Source organism: Notamacropus eugenii, chromosome 1 (assembly GCF_028372415.1).
Source record: "Notamacropus eugenii isolate mMacEug1 chromosome 1, mMacEug1.pri_v2, whole genome shotgun sequence".
NCBI classification, from domain to species: Eukaryota; Metazoa; Chordata; class Mammalia; order Diprotodontia; family Macropodidae; genus Notamacropus; species Notamacropus eugenii.
This window is the reverse complement of record NC_092872.1, coordinates 739082617-739099822: the sequence shown is the minus strand read 5'-3', so window position 1 is coordinate 739099822 and position 17206 is coordinate 739082617. Positions and strand designations below refer to the sequence as shown.

General features: G+C 47.1%; 1 protein-coding gene across 1 annotated transcript in view; it reads right to left on the bottom strand.

The window, feature by feature from the left end:
- The window catches only part of EMX1 (empty spiracles homeobox 1), a 41621-nt gene extending 39363 nt beyond the window's left edge, over positions 1-2258 (bottom strand). The window contains 2 exon segments of the mRNA XM_072627976.1: positions 1594-2092; positions 2095-2258. Of these exon segments, the coding sequence (XP_072484077.1) occupies positions 1594-2092; positions 2095-2163 (568 nt within the window). The 5' untranslated portion in view covers positions 2164-2258.
- Positions 2259-17206: the final 14948 nt, after the last annotated feature.

Sequence of the window (17206 nt, the reverse complement as noted above, 5' to 3'; positions counted from 1 at the left end):
AGGAAGGGAGAATGAAGGCAAGCAACACTATACAGTTCAAGGCACAGTAAAATAAAATAAAATAAAATAAAAATGAGGAGAGGAAAAGAGAAGCTACCTTCACCTGAAATATCTGTGCAATCTGAGCACGCACACACACACACACACACACACACACACACACACACACACACACTCTCCGTCCATGGATTATTTTGCCTGTATTATTCGGAGAGTTTCCTCAGTCCTCCACTTAACTTTGCTCGCGTAGACTTGGCCGCAGGACTGAGCAAGAGGGCAGGCCCAGTTAAATAGTCTTTCCCTGATGTTGCTCCCCAGTTTCCCAGGTTCAAGGCGTTTGTTTCTTTACCAAACCAATCCTAGATTATTGCAGAGTCCTCTCCCCAGGTTCAGGGCAGCGGAAGGGATCTGAGCAAACCTGATCTACTCTAATAAAGTGAACTAGGCAGACTGCTAAGACCCAGATAACTGCAGCGTCCCCCTTCAAAAACAACAAAATGGACCTACGATCTTCTTTAATTTGGGATGTCCAAATAACTGAAGTAAAGCTCTGTTTGAGGTTTGGTAGTCCGGGGAGAGAATTGATCATTCGATAAATTGACTCAATTCGCCTTCCCTCTATTGTCGAATCCTCAGGAAGCCTGCAGACGCCATGGTCTTACTGGGCATTGGGCAGTGTCAGGGAAATGGGGCACCATACACTTTGCCCAGGCTACCCTGCAGACGCCTAACCGATGACGTGGAAAAGTCCGAACCTGGCCCGCAAGCCTCTAAGACCTCGCAATCCGCACTCCAAGGACCGCAGAGGCCGCCCTCCTTAGCTCAATCAGCCCTGGCAACTGCTGGACTTTCCTCGGCTAGGGCTCCGACCCCAGCGCCAGCGGGTTCGGTTGCTAAAGGCTTTGTTGTGTCTTTTACAAACCCACAAAACTAACCGGCCTTGGGGCCAGCTGTAGAGAGGAGAGACGTGGACGGAGAAGATCCCAAAGATCCTCCTCCAGAGTGAAGGGCAGGAATGGGAATGGAACATTCCCAGGACAAGGCTTGGAACATTCCTGACGAAAATGAACCGTTCCTGGGAACTAGATGCAGAATGTTCCCTGAAAAACCGGGGATCTCGGCTCGAATCTCCGTTCCCTATCTGGGAGCTAAGAGCACCGCACTCCCCTCCCAAAAGAGTGGCGAGACCCTGTCAGATCTAGTGGATTGAACGCCCAGACAGGGTGCCAGCTGAGGTCCTAATTCGACGGGTCCCTCTAGTTTCTTGGGCTGGGTGCCTGGCTTTCCCCTCCCCCTTCGTCCCTCTTCCAGAACTTCTGGCAAAGAGGTAAAAGGTTCCCAGCACCCTCGCCTCCTCCCCTTCCCCCCAGCCTCCTCCTCCGCAGGCTTCCAGTTCCCTACCTCCCGGGGGCTTCGGCGAGCGCATTTGAGTTCCGAAAAGGGAAAGGTGTCAGCTCCCTGACTCAACGCCGGCGAGTTGGGCTCCGGGCTGCGGGCGGCGGCGGGAGCAGGGGGAAAGGGGGTTCGAGGCTGGGCCCGAGCCGCCACGGCGGAAGGCAGGGGCAGGGGCAGGGGCAGGGGTAGACGACTCACCCTGGAAGCGGTGTCCGAAGAAACGGTTGCGCAAGACCCAGGGGTAGAAGTTGAGCGGGTCGCGGTGCTGGGCTCCGAAGAAGGAGTGCGGGTGCTGGAGATGGGAGGCTCCGAGCTGGGGGGCCGGGTGCACGGTCAGGGACGGGTGGTTCATGGCTTCGGGGAAGACTAGCTCGGGCCCGCCGTAGAGGGAGCGGCCGGCTGCGGCTGCTGCTGCGGCTGCGGCGGCGGCGGCGGCGGCCGGGAAGCCACTCACGAATGCCTCGGCGGCCGCTGGCGTGGGGTAGTTGAGCGCCGTGGGCCGCAGGGGCTCGTCACCCGCCGCCGCCGAGGGGGCCGCCAAGTGGTGGGAGCCGCCTCCCGGGCCCGGGCCGGGGCCGCCCGGGCCTCCCGGGCCGCCGCTGTCTTTGGCCACCAGGGACTCGATGGTGAAGCCGCGCTTGGTTGTGGGCTGGAACATGGTCGGGGACCGAGCGAGAGAGGGGGCTTCTTTGGCTCGGTGGGGGGTGGAGCGGACCGCGTCCCTGCTGCCGCCGCCGCCGTGCGGGGTGTGCGAAAACACACGCACATGCACACACGCACATGCACACACTCACACGCTGCCTCACTCACTCACACACTCGCTCGCTCTCTCACACATACATCCCCACCCACCCCACCCCCCCGAAACCCGCCCCCTCCCCGATAAGAAAAGGGCCCCGGCGGGATGCGGGCGCGGAGTTGGTGCCTGGGTTCAGTGCAGCCCCGCGCCGCCCCCGGCCCGGAGATCCGGGCTGTGGCTGGCGCTCGGGCTCACGGCTTCGGATTCCTCCTTGGAGCGGCGGGATCTGGAGTATGACTAGTCCTCGGGACCAAAGGGATGCTCCGGGAGCCCCCTCCCCCGCCGTTGCCGTCTCCAAAGCCCCTGAGTCCCACCAGCGGCCGCTCGGAAGGAGAACCCCCGCCCCCGCCTCCACCTCCGCCCCCCCTCCCCCCGGCCGGGCCCAGGCTTCGGCGTGCTGGGAGCCTGAGGACCGAAGGAGCAGGTACCTGGACAGGGCCAGCCGATTGGCTGCTGCTCACCTGCCCCCAGGTGGGGGGGAGGGCTAGGGGCTGGGGGAGGGGAGGGGAAAGGAGAGAGGAGGGACTAGGGAAAGGGAGGGAGGGAGCGAGGGAGGGAACTTGGGATCGGAGGCAAAAAGAGGACTGGAGTGTTGTAAGGAGATTCGGGATCGTTCCCCCCTCTGCTGTTCCCGTCCTCCCCAATTCCTTCCACGCAGTTTTTCTTCAGCTTCTATTCTTTCACATCTAATCTTCTACCTCCTTGTCGTCCTCTTCCTCCTCTACCACCTTCTCAGGGGTCTCCCTTCCACTCTTCACACAACCCTCCCTCCACCTCTCTGTCCCTCCGCCAACCCCAACGCTGCGGGTGGAAGGATTGACTCAAAAAGTGAAATCAGACCCCAGAACTTCTCCTGTTCCCCAACCCCCTCCGACTCTGCTCAACTCAGACTTTGGCTAAACCAAGGACCCTTAGGGAACCAAACTCCCCAATTCAAGGCGAAGGTCACCTCAGCATCTTCCCTTCCTCCAATCCCTCGCCCCACTCCACCTCTCTCGGTGAGCACCCATCGCTGATTCTTGTAAGAAGTTCTTGGGAGCAGAGATTAGGGAGAGAGGGGGGTTGTGGCATTGAGAGTTTCAGGAAGAAGCCGACAAAGATTGGCGCAGAAGGTGAATGGAGGAGGGAGAAGTGGGAGGACTCCCTCCTGAAGCCTCCAGGTACATCTCTCAGACACTCGAGCAGGCGCTAGGCTCCCCGCTCCATCCTCGGTTTCCCCATTTGGATCTGACCCAAGTCCAAGAGTAGATTTTGGGGTGAGAAAGCTACGGGAGATCGGGGGTCTGGCTCCTAGAGGGAAGTGAGGCCTCGGAAGACTGGAAGCCGAGTAATGTTTTGTTCGCATCTTTGGGGTCCCCAGTGGTGAAGGAAAGTTCCGTGCGTCCAGAAGAGGGAACTCGACCTTCTATTCATGGCAGATTTGAAGAGGCGAAGAGGCAGGGAAAATCTCAGCCTCAGTCTCACCTCTGGGCCAGGCGAGATTATTCGCACCCCTTGAACAGAGCCTTGCTCGGGTTGGGGGCACAGTACGGCTAGTGAGTCGGTTGGCTGACTGTTTCGAGCCTCCCTCTCCCGCCAGCTCCCTAGCTCAGCACTCAGGTGCGCGCGTGCACACACACACACACACACACACACACACACACACACACACACACACACACACACACACACACACCCCACACAGCTTCTGACTTCGAGTGCAGAGTCTGCTAGCTTTCACAAGCCCTGGACGAGGATTTCCGAGAGCACTGAGGAGCTTAAGGAGACTGCAGGGGTATTCCAAACGAAAGAGTCCCTTAGAGGTGCCAGTCCGCTCCCAGGAACTGTCCAGACTTGCTCAGGTGACAAAGGTCGCCAAGAAAAAGTTTTGGTACTTGGCCGAGGTCTCAGGGCTTACTCACCGCCCCCCCCCAAAACCCTCCTGGCGTGTGAATATCCACCCACTTACACCACGAAAACACACACAAATATGGTCACATACAAGGGTTACATAGGCAAACACCTACAATCAAAAACAAATGCTCTCACACACAAGCACAATATGGTCACACAAATACACACATATCGAGCCACACACGAATCACACATATACACCCACGTTGTCACGCACAAACATATACGAACGATCACTCACAGCCACAGTCATATTCATTCACGCCTCACATAGTACACACTCCCTCATACACAAGCACACATACTCAAGTCACACACACAGTCTCACACTCAGACCCAGTGCAGTCCTGGGGTAGCCGGCCAGGCTGCCCTCAGCTAGGAGCTAGCCTGGCTTCTCCCTCATTTTCGCTTCATTCTCGTGCCTTCGATTCAGTTGATTCGTTTCTGACTTTTTCATTTTCTTTTTCTTAATAAAAGTAATGATAATTTCAGAAGCTTTTCGCCCAGAGCCTTAACTGAGCCGACGGGGAAAGCCCGTCGAGTGTCCTCATTCAGGGCTCTAGAGGTACCTGCCGGACTAAAGGCTGGTAGGAGGCGGAGGAGGGGTAGGAAGCTGGGGAGTAGACGTGGAGGCTCAGGGTAGTGGAGGGCGTGACGGGAGAAGGGCCCCGTCAGTTCCTGGCCTCCAGCCCCTGTCTTCTACTGGGCAGCGCCACCCTTTCCCGGGACCTTCTTCCTGCCACCCTCCAGAGTCCAGGCCAGCTCTTGCGTGTGTCCCCAACCCGACTCCAGGGATCTGTGTTCGCCCCCAGGAGCCGGCGGTCTCCTCGGCTCAGCCACAATGAGGGTTTAAAGTCTATTTTCCACTCGACTGCGCTGAAATGCCCCCGCACGGCAGCTCCGCTGCAGCCCCTTCTGCGGGCAGGGGCCGGGAAGGGAGAAAGGGAAGGGAGGAAAAGGCCAGGGCCTTGCAGGGGAAACGGAGGGGCTTTCCAGCCTCGGGCCAGCCCGCCAGCGGAGCGCTTCAATTCCAATTCCACGCTGCAGTTACTCTACCTGATAAGATAACCTAGCTCTGAGAACATTCTCTGTCTCTCAGTCTCTGTCTCTGTCTCCGTCTGTCTCTGTCTCTGTCTCTGTCTGTCTCTGTCTCTCTGTCTCTCTCTCTGTCTCTCTCTCTCTGTGTCTCTCTCTGTCTCTCTGTCTCTGTCTCTCTCACACACACACCTATCAGTAAATTGTATTTCGACATAATTGGTTTCCCGTGTAGTCCTATATATTTTATTTAAGGCATTTAAAAACTTTCTTCTAAGAAGAGATCCACAGGATTCACCAAACTGTCCAAAGTTTCCGTGACACATAAAAAAGTGAAAAAGCCTACCCTAGGTATACTGACATAACATATACATAAATATATGCATGTATATACGTATATATTCCTCCTCCTCTTCTCTCCCTCTCCCTTCTTCTTCTGTCTTTTCCTTTTCTCTTCCCCTCTCTCTCTCACCTTTCTCTCCCTCTCCCATGGTTTCCTTCTTCCTTTTTCTCCCTCTATCTTTTCTTTGTATCTGTCCTGCTTCTCTTTTTTTCTCTTGATTTCTCCATCACTGAGCCAACAATTCCAGGCACAGTCTTTTCCTCTACAAAATTTTCACCACTTCCAAGAAAATAGCATTCACTTTCCCACTCCCCTACCCCTTTACTCCAACCTTTTTGTAGGAAGTTGGACCAACATCTTGAAAAACAGCCCATCTAGGAAGGGAAGGTGAGGTCATGTCATTCTCATTTTCCCAGGGGATTGCCTTCTGCTAGGGCTGTCTCTGGGTCTACCCAATGGGTCTTCGGAAGTCTAAATGAGAAGGTATGATCTGGCCCCTAACAATGAGTGCCATCACACCCCTTGTTTCTGAGAACAGAGATGGGGACAGAGACACTTAAGAACCAAAAGAGAGCTGGATCTTTTCAGACTTAAGAAAGAATCACACAGATCAGAGACAGAGAAGAGACAAGGTCCCAAAAGAGATGGTGCTTGCACTGCCTTGAATAAGGCAGACCAGGCTGTGGAGTGGATTCCTCTCAGCCCCACCCAGATCACCCACACACAGTCCCCCAAAGGGACCTGGGACCAGACCACCACAAGTTGGACTGAGCCTCTCACCAAGGCTGGGTGTCCTCTGTGGTGCACATACGTGGGTCTTCTCAGAGTCTTCTGAATTCTTGTTATATTTATCCATTGCACAACGTTTGGTCTACACAGTCATCTGACTAACATTCATCATGCATTTATTCAATAAAGTGTGGGCAGAGCATTATGCCAGGACACAGACAATTTGGATCAAACAAGGAACCCAGAGTCAAGTAGTTTGTTTCTCAGTATTCCGATTTATTCTATTTCCTAAAAGAGGGGTTGTAAAGAAAGTACTTTGTAATCCTTAATGTCCTATATAAATGCAAACAATTGTTATTATTACTCATTAGAATAATTGCTTTTTCTCAGAATCATAGACTCTTTGAACTGGATGGCACCTCCCGGGTCACCTGGTCCCCCAAACTGAAATAAATTCTCACCTATTGGTGACTTGGCCCTATGATCATAGAAGTCACTGGCTCCAGAGCCAGCCCAGTTCAGTGTGGGGGAGAGGGGGATAGCTGGGCAGTGCAAACTCTTAGGAAATTCTTCCTTTTCACTGAGGCTTCTTTTCATTCATTGTTCCATGTTCTTCCCTCTGAGGTCAGAGACAAGTCGAATTCCAGGTGTCAGCCCTTCAAATATATGAAGATAACTCTTGTGCTTGACTTCCTCACCTCCACCCCAATCTTCCTTTAACCAGACTAAATATTTTCAGTTCACTTCCAGTGTTTTCAAAACTCTGTGTCATTCATTATACCAATTTAATGGATGAAGGAAGTAACAGCCAGAGAGGTTCATCAGCTTGTCCAAGATCACACAGCTAGGATAAGTGACTGAACCAATACAGCAATTTGGGTCTTCCCGTTCCCAGACCAACTCTCTTAGGCAAAACACTTAAACTATAAATAATAAATTGGGCTTGATAATATCTGTAGTGTATAGAATAAAAGAATAAAAAAGATACAACCTTTAGTGGATGTCTGCAAGGATCAAATGAACTAATTAATGCATGTCAAGTGCTATACTTTAAACTTAAACCCTCTCTAAATGTCAGTTACTATCATTTCAACTCTCATATTCATAGAGAGACAGCCTGGATTTTATGGATAGATAGTTGTCCTGAAGGCTAAGAGTACAGCCTGTACGCAGTCTGCGTCACCCTGGACAAGTCCCTTAACCTCTCAGTGTTCCAAGCCACTAGTTTTCAAAATGTTCCCTGAAGGTCCCTGAGACCCTTTTAAGGGAGTTTCCAAGGGTCAAAACTATTTTCATAATAATACTAAGATTTAAATTTCTAATACAGTATATGTCATTAGATATAAGTAAAATGAATAAATAAAAGCTCTTGAGGGAGGGGGGTCTGCAATAATTTTAAGAGTCTAGAGGGACCCTAAGACCCAAAGTTTGAGAATCTTTCATCTAGGCAATGGATTGTAATTGACAAAAACAAAAAGTATCCTACTCCTAGGGGAGTTTCCTGTAACCAGGGAATTCACAGGAGTAGTCTGTATTCCCAGTCTATGCCTAACTTCATCTATTTTGACCTGGGCTTTATTTGCTTCTCTACATTGAGGTGCCATAGCTCTCCTTTTGTAAAGTGTGTTTGCATTCCAGCTGTGTTAACTCTCTCTAGTTATTGGCCCCCTCTCTGTCCTATTTGAAGCTCCTTTTCCTGAAAGAATCTCTTAGGCTAATTGAGGGTGTATCCTTCAGTTAAACAAAATCCCTTTGTTGCCTAGACCTCTTCCACTCCATTCCTGTCTAGCTCCGAGCTCTCCCTCTCCAAGCCCAGTTCATCAGATCCCCATTTTAACAGGCTTTACCCTGGTGCCTGATGCACTCCAGTTCTACTGTTGGGAGACTGCATACTGTACTTCAATGAAGCCTACCATCCATTTCCTCCTGGTGGCAACTGGCCTTTCCCTCTTGTAGAAAGTAGGATTTTAGTTGGGACACAAAGGAAGCTAAGGAGGTCAGTAGTTGGAGTGGAGGAGGGATACTATTCTAAGCATCCAGAGCTAATGCCTGGAGCCAAGAGTTGTTCATGGAACAGCAAGGAAGTCGGTGTCTCTGGATCAAAGACCCTGTTGGGGAGTAAAGTGGAAACTGGAAAAGTGGAAGGAAGTTGGGTTAGGAAGGGCTTTGTATATCAAACAGAGCATTTTGTATTTGATCGTGGAGGTAATAGGGAGCCACTGACATTTATTGAGCATAATCAAACCTGCTTTTTAGGAAAATCACTTTAGGAAGATGAACTGGAGGCAGACAGATCCAGCAGTAGTATTACTATTGCGATAGAACTGTCATGAGACGATGAAGGCCTGCAGAAGCTAGCAGATTCAACAACTTTTGCTCATAACTCACTCATCTTTTTGGTCCTCTCTGGCTACCTCCTCCTGCAGTCTCCTCCTCCCTTAGCTTCCATGATTCTGAGCACTCTCCAGGTTTCCCTCTGGCCTCTCCCCCTCTTTCATGTAGGTCCTTCTCACTTGCTTTCTTTTCCTTCCTTCCTTTTCTGATCTGATTCCTGAGATTTTGCCTTTGCTACTTTTCTCCCCTTGACAAGCTCCTTCTCATCTGTGGCTTCCAGCTCAGCTTCATGTGGATAACTCCTAATCTCTATTTCCACTTTTTTAGGGCTCCCATCTGTGAAACAAGGGGGTGGTATTAGAGTATCTCTCAGATCATTTCCAACTCTGAGGCTCCATAGTGCTTCTGACAATCTACATGTAAATACAGGCATGTTCACATGCTTTTGCACCCAAAGATGGAAACACATGTACCCTCATGAAGTTCATACACACATACCAACACATATATACCTTTTTGCCCCAGGGGTGGGATTGAATCCCTGGCTTCAGTATCCCACCAATAGACAATATGCACATATATGGATAGGAACCTGGGCTTTAAGTCAAAAAGACCTGAATTGAAATTCTCCCTAAGATACTTATTAGCTGTGTGACCCTGAGCAAGCTATTTAACTTCTCTGGGCCTCAGTTTCCTCATCTGTAAAATTAGATGGTTAGATTTACTGGCCTCTAAAGTCCTTCTTAGTTTTAAATTTATGAGCCTATGAACACATTTTGGAAACACCCCTCAAGGCTAGAAGCCATGTGTTATCGAGTCTGACTCTTCCATTTGGGGTTTTCTTGGCAAAGATACTGGAGTGGTTTGTCATTTTCTTTTTTAGCTCATTTTATAGATGAAGAAACTGAGACAAACAGAGGTTAAGTGACTTACTAAGAGTTATATAGCTAATAAGTGTCTGAAGCCAGATTTGAACTCAAGACCTCCTGACTCTAGGCCTGATGCTGAATCTACTGGGTCATCTAACTGCCCCTCTATCAGGTCAGGGGCCCTCTAAAGGAAAAAGACTAGTATCTTTACCATCATCACTCATGTTCTGAGATAGATTGAAGAAAATAAATGAATATAGGACTAACCATGTTTATCCACAACACTTGAAGAAGCTCAGAGTTAAAAGCCACAGGTTGTTTGGACAGCTAGGTACAGTAGATAAAGTATCAGACCTGGAGTGAGGAATATCTGAGTTCAAATCTAGCTTTAGATACTTTTTAGCTGTGTGACCTTCAGCAAGTCACTTAATCTCTGTTTACCTCAGTTCCTCATCTGTAAAACAGAGACACACTGGAGGAGGAAATAGCAGACTACTCCAGTATCTTTGCCAAGGAAACCCTGCACCCCATGTGGCCCCATGGGGATATGTAGAGTCAGACCCAACTGAACAACAACAACAAGAAGAGGTTATTTAGGGAGAGGCCTTGAACAGACCACCACTGCCTCTTCACAGGGCATGCTGCCTTTTCCTGCCCATCTTCCCTCTTTTCATTTTGTTATTCAGGAGAAAGGAGAGGGAAGGAAGGAAAGAAAGGAGGGAGGAGGGAGGAAAGGAGGAAGGAAGATAGAAAGGTAGGGAAGAGGGATGGAAGGAAGGAAGGAAGAGAGGAAGGAAGAAAGGGAAAGAGGAAGGATAGAAAGGAAGAAGGAAGGGGGAAAGATAGGGAGGAAAGGAGGAAAGAAAATGATGAGGGAGGGAGGGAGGAAGGAAGGAAGGGAGAGAAAGGAAACTAAGAAGTCCTTTGAAAAGATGCAGAAAGACAAGAGATAGCGAATAAAAATGACTAAGGCCTAGCATTAGTTTAGTATTTTAAAACTTGTAAAGCATTTCACAAATGTCTCATCTGATCCTCACAACAGCCCTGAGAGGTAACTGTTATTATTATCACTATTTTACAGATGAGGAAACTGAGGCTGAGAAAGATTTAGTGACTTGCCCAGGGTCACACTGCTTTTAAGTGTCTGAGGCAGGATTTGAACTCAAGACTCCCTAACTCCAGTGCTCTATCCATTTTGACACTAAGCATTTCATACTGGAAAATAAAGTCCCTTGTAGCTTCAGCCCCACTGCCCCAAAGCTGTGTTGCTACCATCTTCAATGAAGAAAGCTTCCCAACACAGAATGTCTCTCTCTCTCTCTCTCTCTCTCTCTCTCTCTCTCTCTCTCTCTCTCTCATACACACACACACAGGCTGCCACTAATAATTCTGAATGTATAGAATAGAGAGCAGGCGAAGCCCCCAGGAAAGGGCCCCTCTGCTGCCAGAAGGGAGACTCCCTGAGACATAGGGCTGTATTTTCCTAAATCCCCTTTCAAGGTTGGGGGGTGGGGATGAGTGAGGAGGAAAAAGGAAGAGAGAAAGGGAATGAGAGAAAGCAATGGAATGAGTTGGGGGGCGGAGGGCCTCCCCCTTCCTCCCCCTCTGCAGCGAGGATCCCTCCGTCATATGGATGGCAACAGCCCAAGCACTCTAGCTGGAAACAGCTTTGCATTAAGCCGTTCCATATTGCTCTAGAGGAAAGCCTGACACACTCATTGAGGGCCATATCCTGCCATGTCTTGGAGCAGAGCCTTCTCTAGGGGGCCAGGGAGCAAGGGCCTACTCTGACCTAAGCAGAAGGGGAAGCCAGAGGGCAGTCTTTATTCCTTCCCATTCAGACCTTTATGAATATGGGGTTGGTTCATAATAGAAAAAGGTCCTTGTGAAAACGTCCTAGCAGGTCCTCCATCAAAGATGGCACCATTGGTTCAGCCATCGGAAAGCAACCCGGGTATCTGTTCCTATAGAGAAAATTAATAGCATTGGAAATGGCATAGAGACCTTAGTCTGTTAACTGGAAGAATCCACCGAGGAGAAGGTATTTTGGAGACATTCAGCCTTTGGGAATTCTGCCTTGAGGACTACATGACAGAGAAAGAGATGGGAATCACTTCTTATGTGAGCAGGGATTATCTTACTCAGTTTAGCTTAAGTCAGAGCTAAAAATTCCAATCATTTTGGATCTTTATTCCCTTTCCAGTCTCCTAGTTTGATCTGGACACAAGCAGGTGCATATCTCATTCATATGGGCTGTAGGGGTCTTAGATTCAAGGCTTAGATGTTAGCTCAACCCCCTCATTTTTAAGAAATCTTGAGATTTAAAATACAGTGACTTGCCCTAGGGCACAGGGTTGGATTCAAACTCACAACCTTTGCCTTCAAAGTCAAGTCTCTTTCCACCATACCACACTAGTTCCCATGATCATTCCCTTAAAATATTTAAAATTAGACTTATTCTCTTTGATATCAGAGGATAGAGCTAGAGCCAATAGATAGAAATTACAAAGAGGCAGATTTTGGCTCAATGTAAGGGAAAGCATACTAGAATACTAACATAGCATAATGGAAAGAATTCTGGACTCGGAGTCAGGAGACATGGGTTCATATCCTATCCTGAATACCTTCTAGCTGTATGACCATGAGCAAGTTGATTTAGGTCTTAGAGCTTCAGTTTCCCCATCTGTAAATGGGCATAATAACATTCCTATTACCTAACACAGGGCAGGTAGGTGGTACAGTACCAGGCATAGAGTCAGGAAAACTCATCTTCCTGAGTTCAAATCTGGCCTCAGACACTTACTAGGTATGTGACCTTGGACAAGTGACTTAATCTTATTTGCCTCAGATTCCTCATTTATAAAATGAACTGGAGAAGGAAATGGCAAACCACTCCAGTATCTTGACCAAGAAAACCCCAAATATTCAGTTGGATATAACTGAACAACTACCTAACTCAGGTCTGTTGTGAGTAAAAGTCTTTGCAAGCCTTAAAACATTATAGAAAAGAATTATCATTATTAATCACAGTTGGTCAAAACTAGAATGCTTGGAGTGCCCATCTAAAGGCTGGTTACTGAGCAATGACAATTTTTCTGTCACCACTAGTCTCAAAGACTGTTGACCGTGGAATAGAGGGCTCAGGATGTATCTTGGTGGAAGGACAGGCTATGCTGATCAAATCAAGAATCCTTGAACACTGAAAAATAAAGACTGATGAGGTGGAGGGAGATGGGAGGCTGGGAAGGAGTTGAAGAAAATCCCTTAGAAACAGCTGAATTGGAAAATGAGGGAGCCACTGCTTTAATTTAGATATCAGCTACCCCAAGACCTCCTTCCCTTCTCCTCAGAAACAGAAAGCTGGCACAGACCTGCAAGAAATATCCAGACATGCTATTTCTTCTAAGTCTATTTTCCTATATCCAACAGTGCCTTCTCTCCAGGAGGCCAGACCAGTGAACATGCTGAGGTGGAAGCTGAAGTTGCTTCTTGCCCCCTTGCAGAACAGAAGTCACCAGGGGCGTGTCACCACTGCTTTCTGGGCAGTCCCTTTCCTGTCCCCCCTTCTTTGTAGCCTTTGAGCTCAATGTCCTCCCCCACCCTCGTCACTCCCCCCTGCCCTCCTCTTTCTTGCTCTACCTCCCCAGCCAGGCAGAGAAGCAGCCTTTTCAGCCTTTAATTGGTAAATTATTCCCCAGGTGGGGTGCACCCATGATTTCTCATTAAGGGGTGAGAGTTTCTTGTTAGCTTAACAAGCCTGGCTGGCAGCCTACAGGCCAGGTTTCCTGGGAAGGGACCACTCCTCCTCCTGGGGGAGGGTCTCCAAGACCTAGGAGGAGGCTCTTGACTGACTCTGCTGTCTTCCCTGGGGTTATCCCCAGGCCCCTTCTTGACCAGATTGGTGATCTTGCCCCTAGGCTGCCCTCACCCCTGCATCTAATTCTGTTCTGAGAACTTATTCAGTCTGTTTAGCACTTTTCCTTACCAAGTCTGGAGCTGTGCCAGCTGCTCAAGCCCTCTGTCTGCCAACTTGAGACCAGGATCTCAACCTCCTGTTGTTCAGCCCAAATTCTGGATCTGCCACTTACTAGCTACATAACCTCAGGTAAGTCATTCAGTTCCCTCAAATGTAAAATGAAGGGGTTGAGCTAGCTGGTTTCTGAGGTTCCTTAACTGTTTTTTAATATGACAATTTGAAGTTTAAGCAAAGTATTTTACACATCTTATCTCATTTGGTCTAGGCAACAGCTGTGTGAGATGGGTGCTATTAGTAGCTCTATTTTATAGATGAGGAAACTGAGTCTGAGGGAGGGGAAGTGACTTTCTCACAGTTAATAAGTGTATGATGTAGGATTTGAACTCATCTTCTAAACTCTAGGACAACTGTTCAATCCATTGCACCACCTAGCTTCCAGCTCTAAATTTCTTTAAAAAAATTTTTTTTCTTCTGAGTTTGACAAACAGGAAAACTTCCATATGCAAAGAGCAGAAAAAGAAATCATGTGCAACAATTAATCTCCACCACGTACTGCTTTTAAGATTCAATTGAACATCATATTTCCAGCCCTGCTCTGCTTGTCTGCCGCCATTCTGCTCTGTTCTACATATTTCCTAAGTGATTTATCTGTGTTCCTTTAAAAGATTATTGTTAACTCATTTCCCCAAATAATGCCCCCCCAAAATAAAGAAAAACAAATACTCTCCCTCGTAATAAAAAATGTAGTAAATTAAAGCAAATCCATCCGTTGTCTGTGGTTGAAGAAGTGGTTCAGTATCTCTTAGCCAAGAGACGGGGAGCAGAAATCCAGCCTTCTGGAGCAGTGGCGGACCATTGATAATAGTCATCCTTGAGTTATCCTTCACAGTATGGATGTAAATCTTTTTTATTCATTGTTCTCTGGGTTCTATCCACTTCGATCTGCATCAATCAATAACTCAATAAGTATTTATTAAATGCCTTCTGTGTAAGAGGCATTGTGCTAAGGGCTGGAGATACAAAGAAAGGCTGTACACAACCCTTGCCCTCAGGGAGATGATAATCTAACAGGGGAGACAATGTGCAAACAAACTCTAGACACAACAAATTGGAAATAGTCACCAGACAAAGACTCTAGAAATAAGAGGAATCAGGAAAGTCTTCCTGCAGAAGGTGGGAATTTAGCTGAGAAGTGAAGGAATCCAGAGAAGCCAGAAAAGAGAGGTGAGGAGGGAAAGAGTTCCAGGCTTGGGGGACAGCCAGTGAAAATGCCCAGAGCCAAGAGATGGAATGTCTTATGCAAGGAACAGCAAAGAGGCCAGTGAAACTGGATTACAGAGTATATGGGGGTGAGTGATATGTAAGAAGACTGCCAAGGTGGGAGAGCATCAGTTTATAGAAGGTATTATAAGCCAAACAGAGGATTTTATATCTTCTCCTGGAGGCAATTGGGAGCCACTGGAGCTAATTGATTGAAGATGGCCGAGATTTTGATTTAGGAAGATCAATTTGACCCCTGAATGGAGGATGGAGCGGAGTGCGGAGGGAGTTGAGGCAGGGAGACCAAGCAGAAGGATATTGCAATAGTCCAGGAATGAAGGAATGATGACTGGGAGCTGAGTGGTGGTGATATCAGAGGAGAGAAGGAGGTTTATAAAGATGTTCTGAACATAGAAACAACATGGACTGGCCATTGATTGGACATAGGGAGAGAGTGAGAGGAAGAGAGTGAAATTTCACTTCTAGGATGACACCAAGGTTGCTAGGCTTGGTAACTGGGAGAAGAGTGGTACCCACCACAGCAATAGAGAAGTTAGGAAGAGGGGAAAGTTATGAGCAAAAGATAATGAGTTCAGTTTTAGACATATTTTAAGCTTAAAGTGTCTATGAGACATCCAATTTGTGGTGTCCAATAGATAGCTGGAGATGTGAGACTAACGGCCAAGAGAGAGGTTAGGGCTGGACAAATAAATATGAAAATCATCTGGATAAAGATGACAGTTGAACCGGTAGAAGCTGATGAGATTACCAAGTGAAATAGTCATAGAGGGAGAAGAGAAGAGGACCAAGGACAGAGCATCGGACAACCTCCCACTAACCGAATATAAGATGATGGTGGCTGACAGTGTCAAAAATTGTAGAGAAGTAAAGAAGGAAGAGGAATGAGGAAAAATGCACTCAGTTTGGCAATTTAAAGAGATCATTGATTCTAGATAATTCCAAAGGACTCATGATGAAAAAGCTATCCACCTTCAGAGAGAGAATGGATGAATGGAGTGCAAAGTGAAGTATAATTTTCTCACTTTCATTATTTTTTTTCCTTTTGTGTGACTTGGCTAATGTGGATAAATGTTATGCATGATTTCACATGAATACTTCATATAGTGCTTATCTTCTCAGTGGAGGGGAGGGACTGGATGGGAGGAGGGAGAGAATTTGGAGCTCATTTTTTAAAAAAAGAATGTTAAAAATAAATAAATTGAAATTTTAAAACATTTTTGTAGAGGTCATTGACAACTTTGGAGAGAGCAGTGGGGTTAGTTGAGTTTAAGATGTCTATAGGACATCCAGTTTATATAAGCAGATAGAAAGGTGAGACTGGAGATCAGGAGAGATTGGGATTAGATACCTAGATGTGAGAATCATCAGATAAGAAATGATTGAATCTACGGGTGTTAATGAGATCACCAAGCAAACTACCTGCTAGGTAGTCAGAGGCTTCTCTTAATCACATAGTTACAGACAAGAAAGGGAAGAAAAAAGTAAGGAAGAAAGGAAGGAAGGCAAGGAAGGAAGGAAGGAAGGAAGGAAGGAAGGAAGGAAGGAAGGAAGGAAGGAAGGAAGGAAGGAAGGAAGGAAGGAAAGAAGGAAAGAAGGAAGGAAAGAAGAAAGGAAGGAAGGAAGCAAACATTTATTAGGCACCTACTAAGTGCTAGGCACTGTACTAAACACTGCTAATATTTGTTGCTCACAGCAACTTTGAGAGGTAGATACTATCATTCTCATTTGACTTGAGGAAACTGAGGCAAGAGAGATTAAATGACTGGCCAGGGTCACACAGCTAGTAAGTGTCTAAGTTTGGATTTAAACTCAGGTCTTCCTGAATCCACACCCAGTATTCCATTCTTTGTTCCATACAGTCTCCTTGGGGAGCCAAGCATTCTGCATATGTTCATAAGAATTATGCTTCTTGGACGATCACCCTTTATACTGAGTATAGTTTCAAACTATTTTCCAATTCCAATTTCCAGAATGGTTAGATCAATACACAGTTCCACCAACAGTCTTTCCACAGCTTTTCCAGTCATTCTTTTACTATCTTAGCCAATCAGATTAGTAAGATGGAATCTTAGAGTTATTTTAATTTGCATTTCTTTTTTTTTAGTTTTTTGGATCATTTTTCATATGGTGGTCAATCTAGTGTTTTTTATTTCGAAAATGGCCTGTTCATATCTTTTGACCATTTATCTCTCTTAGAACGCTTCTCATTACATGTTTTCATCATTTCCCCACATCTCAGATATCAGAGAAATTTGCTGTAAAGATTTTCCCCAATTAACTATTTCCCTTCTAATTCTCATTGTATTGATTTTGTTTGCACAAAAGTGTTATAATTTTATATCAGTCATAATTGTCCATTTTATCTTTTATGATCCTGTCTATCTTTTTGGTCCAGAATTCTTCCCCCATAGCACAGAAAGTGTTTTTTAACTGCTCTTCTAGTTTGTTTGACATAAACTTTTTATATCAAAGTCTTGGATCCACTTGGAGTTTATTGTGGTACATGGTGTGAAGTATTGGCTTAAACCCAATTTCTGCCAAACTTCAATCTG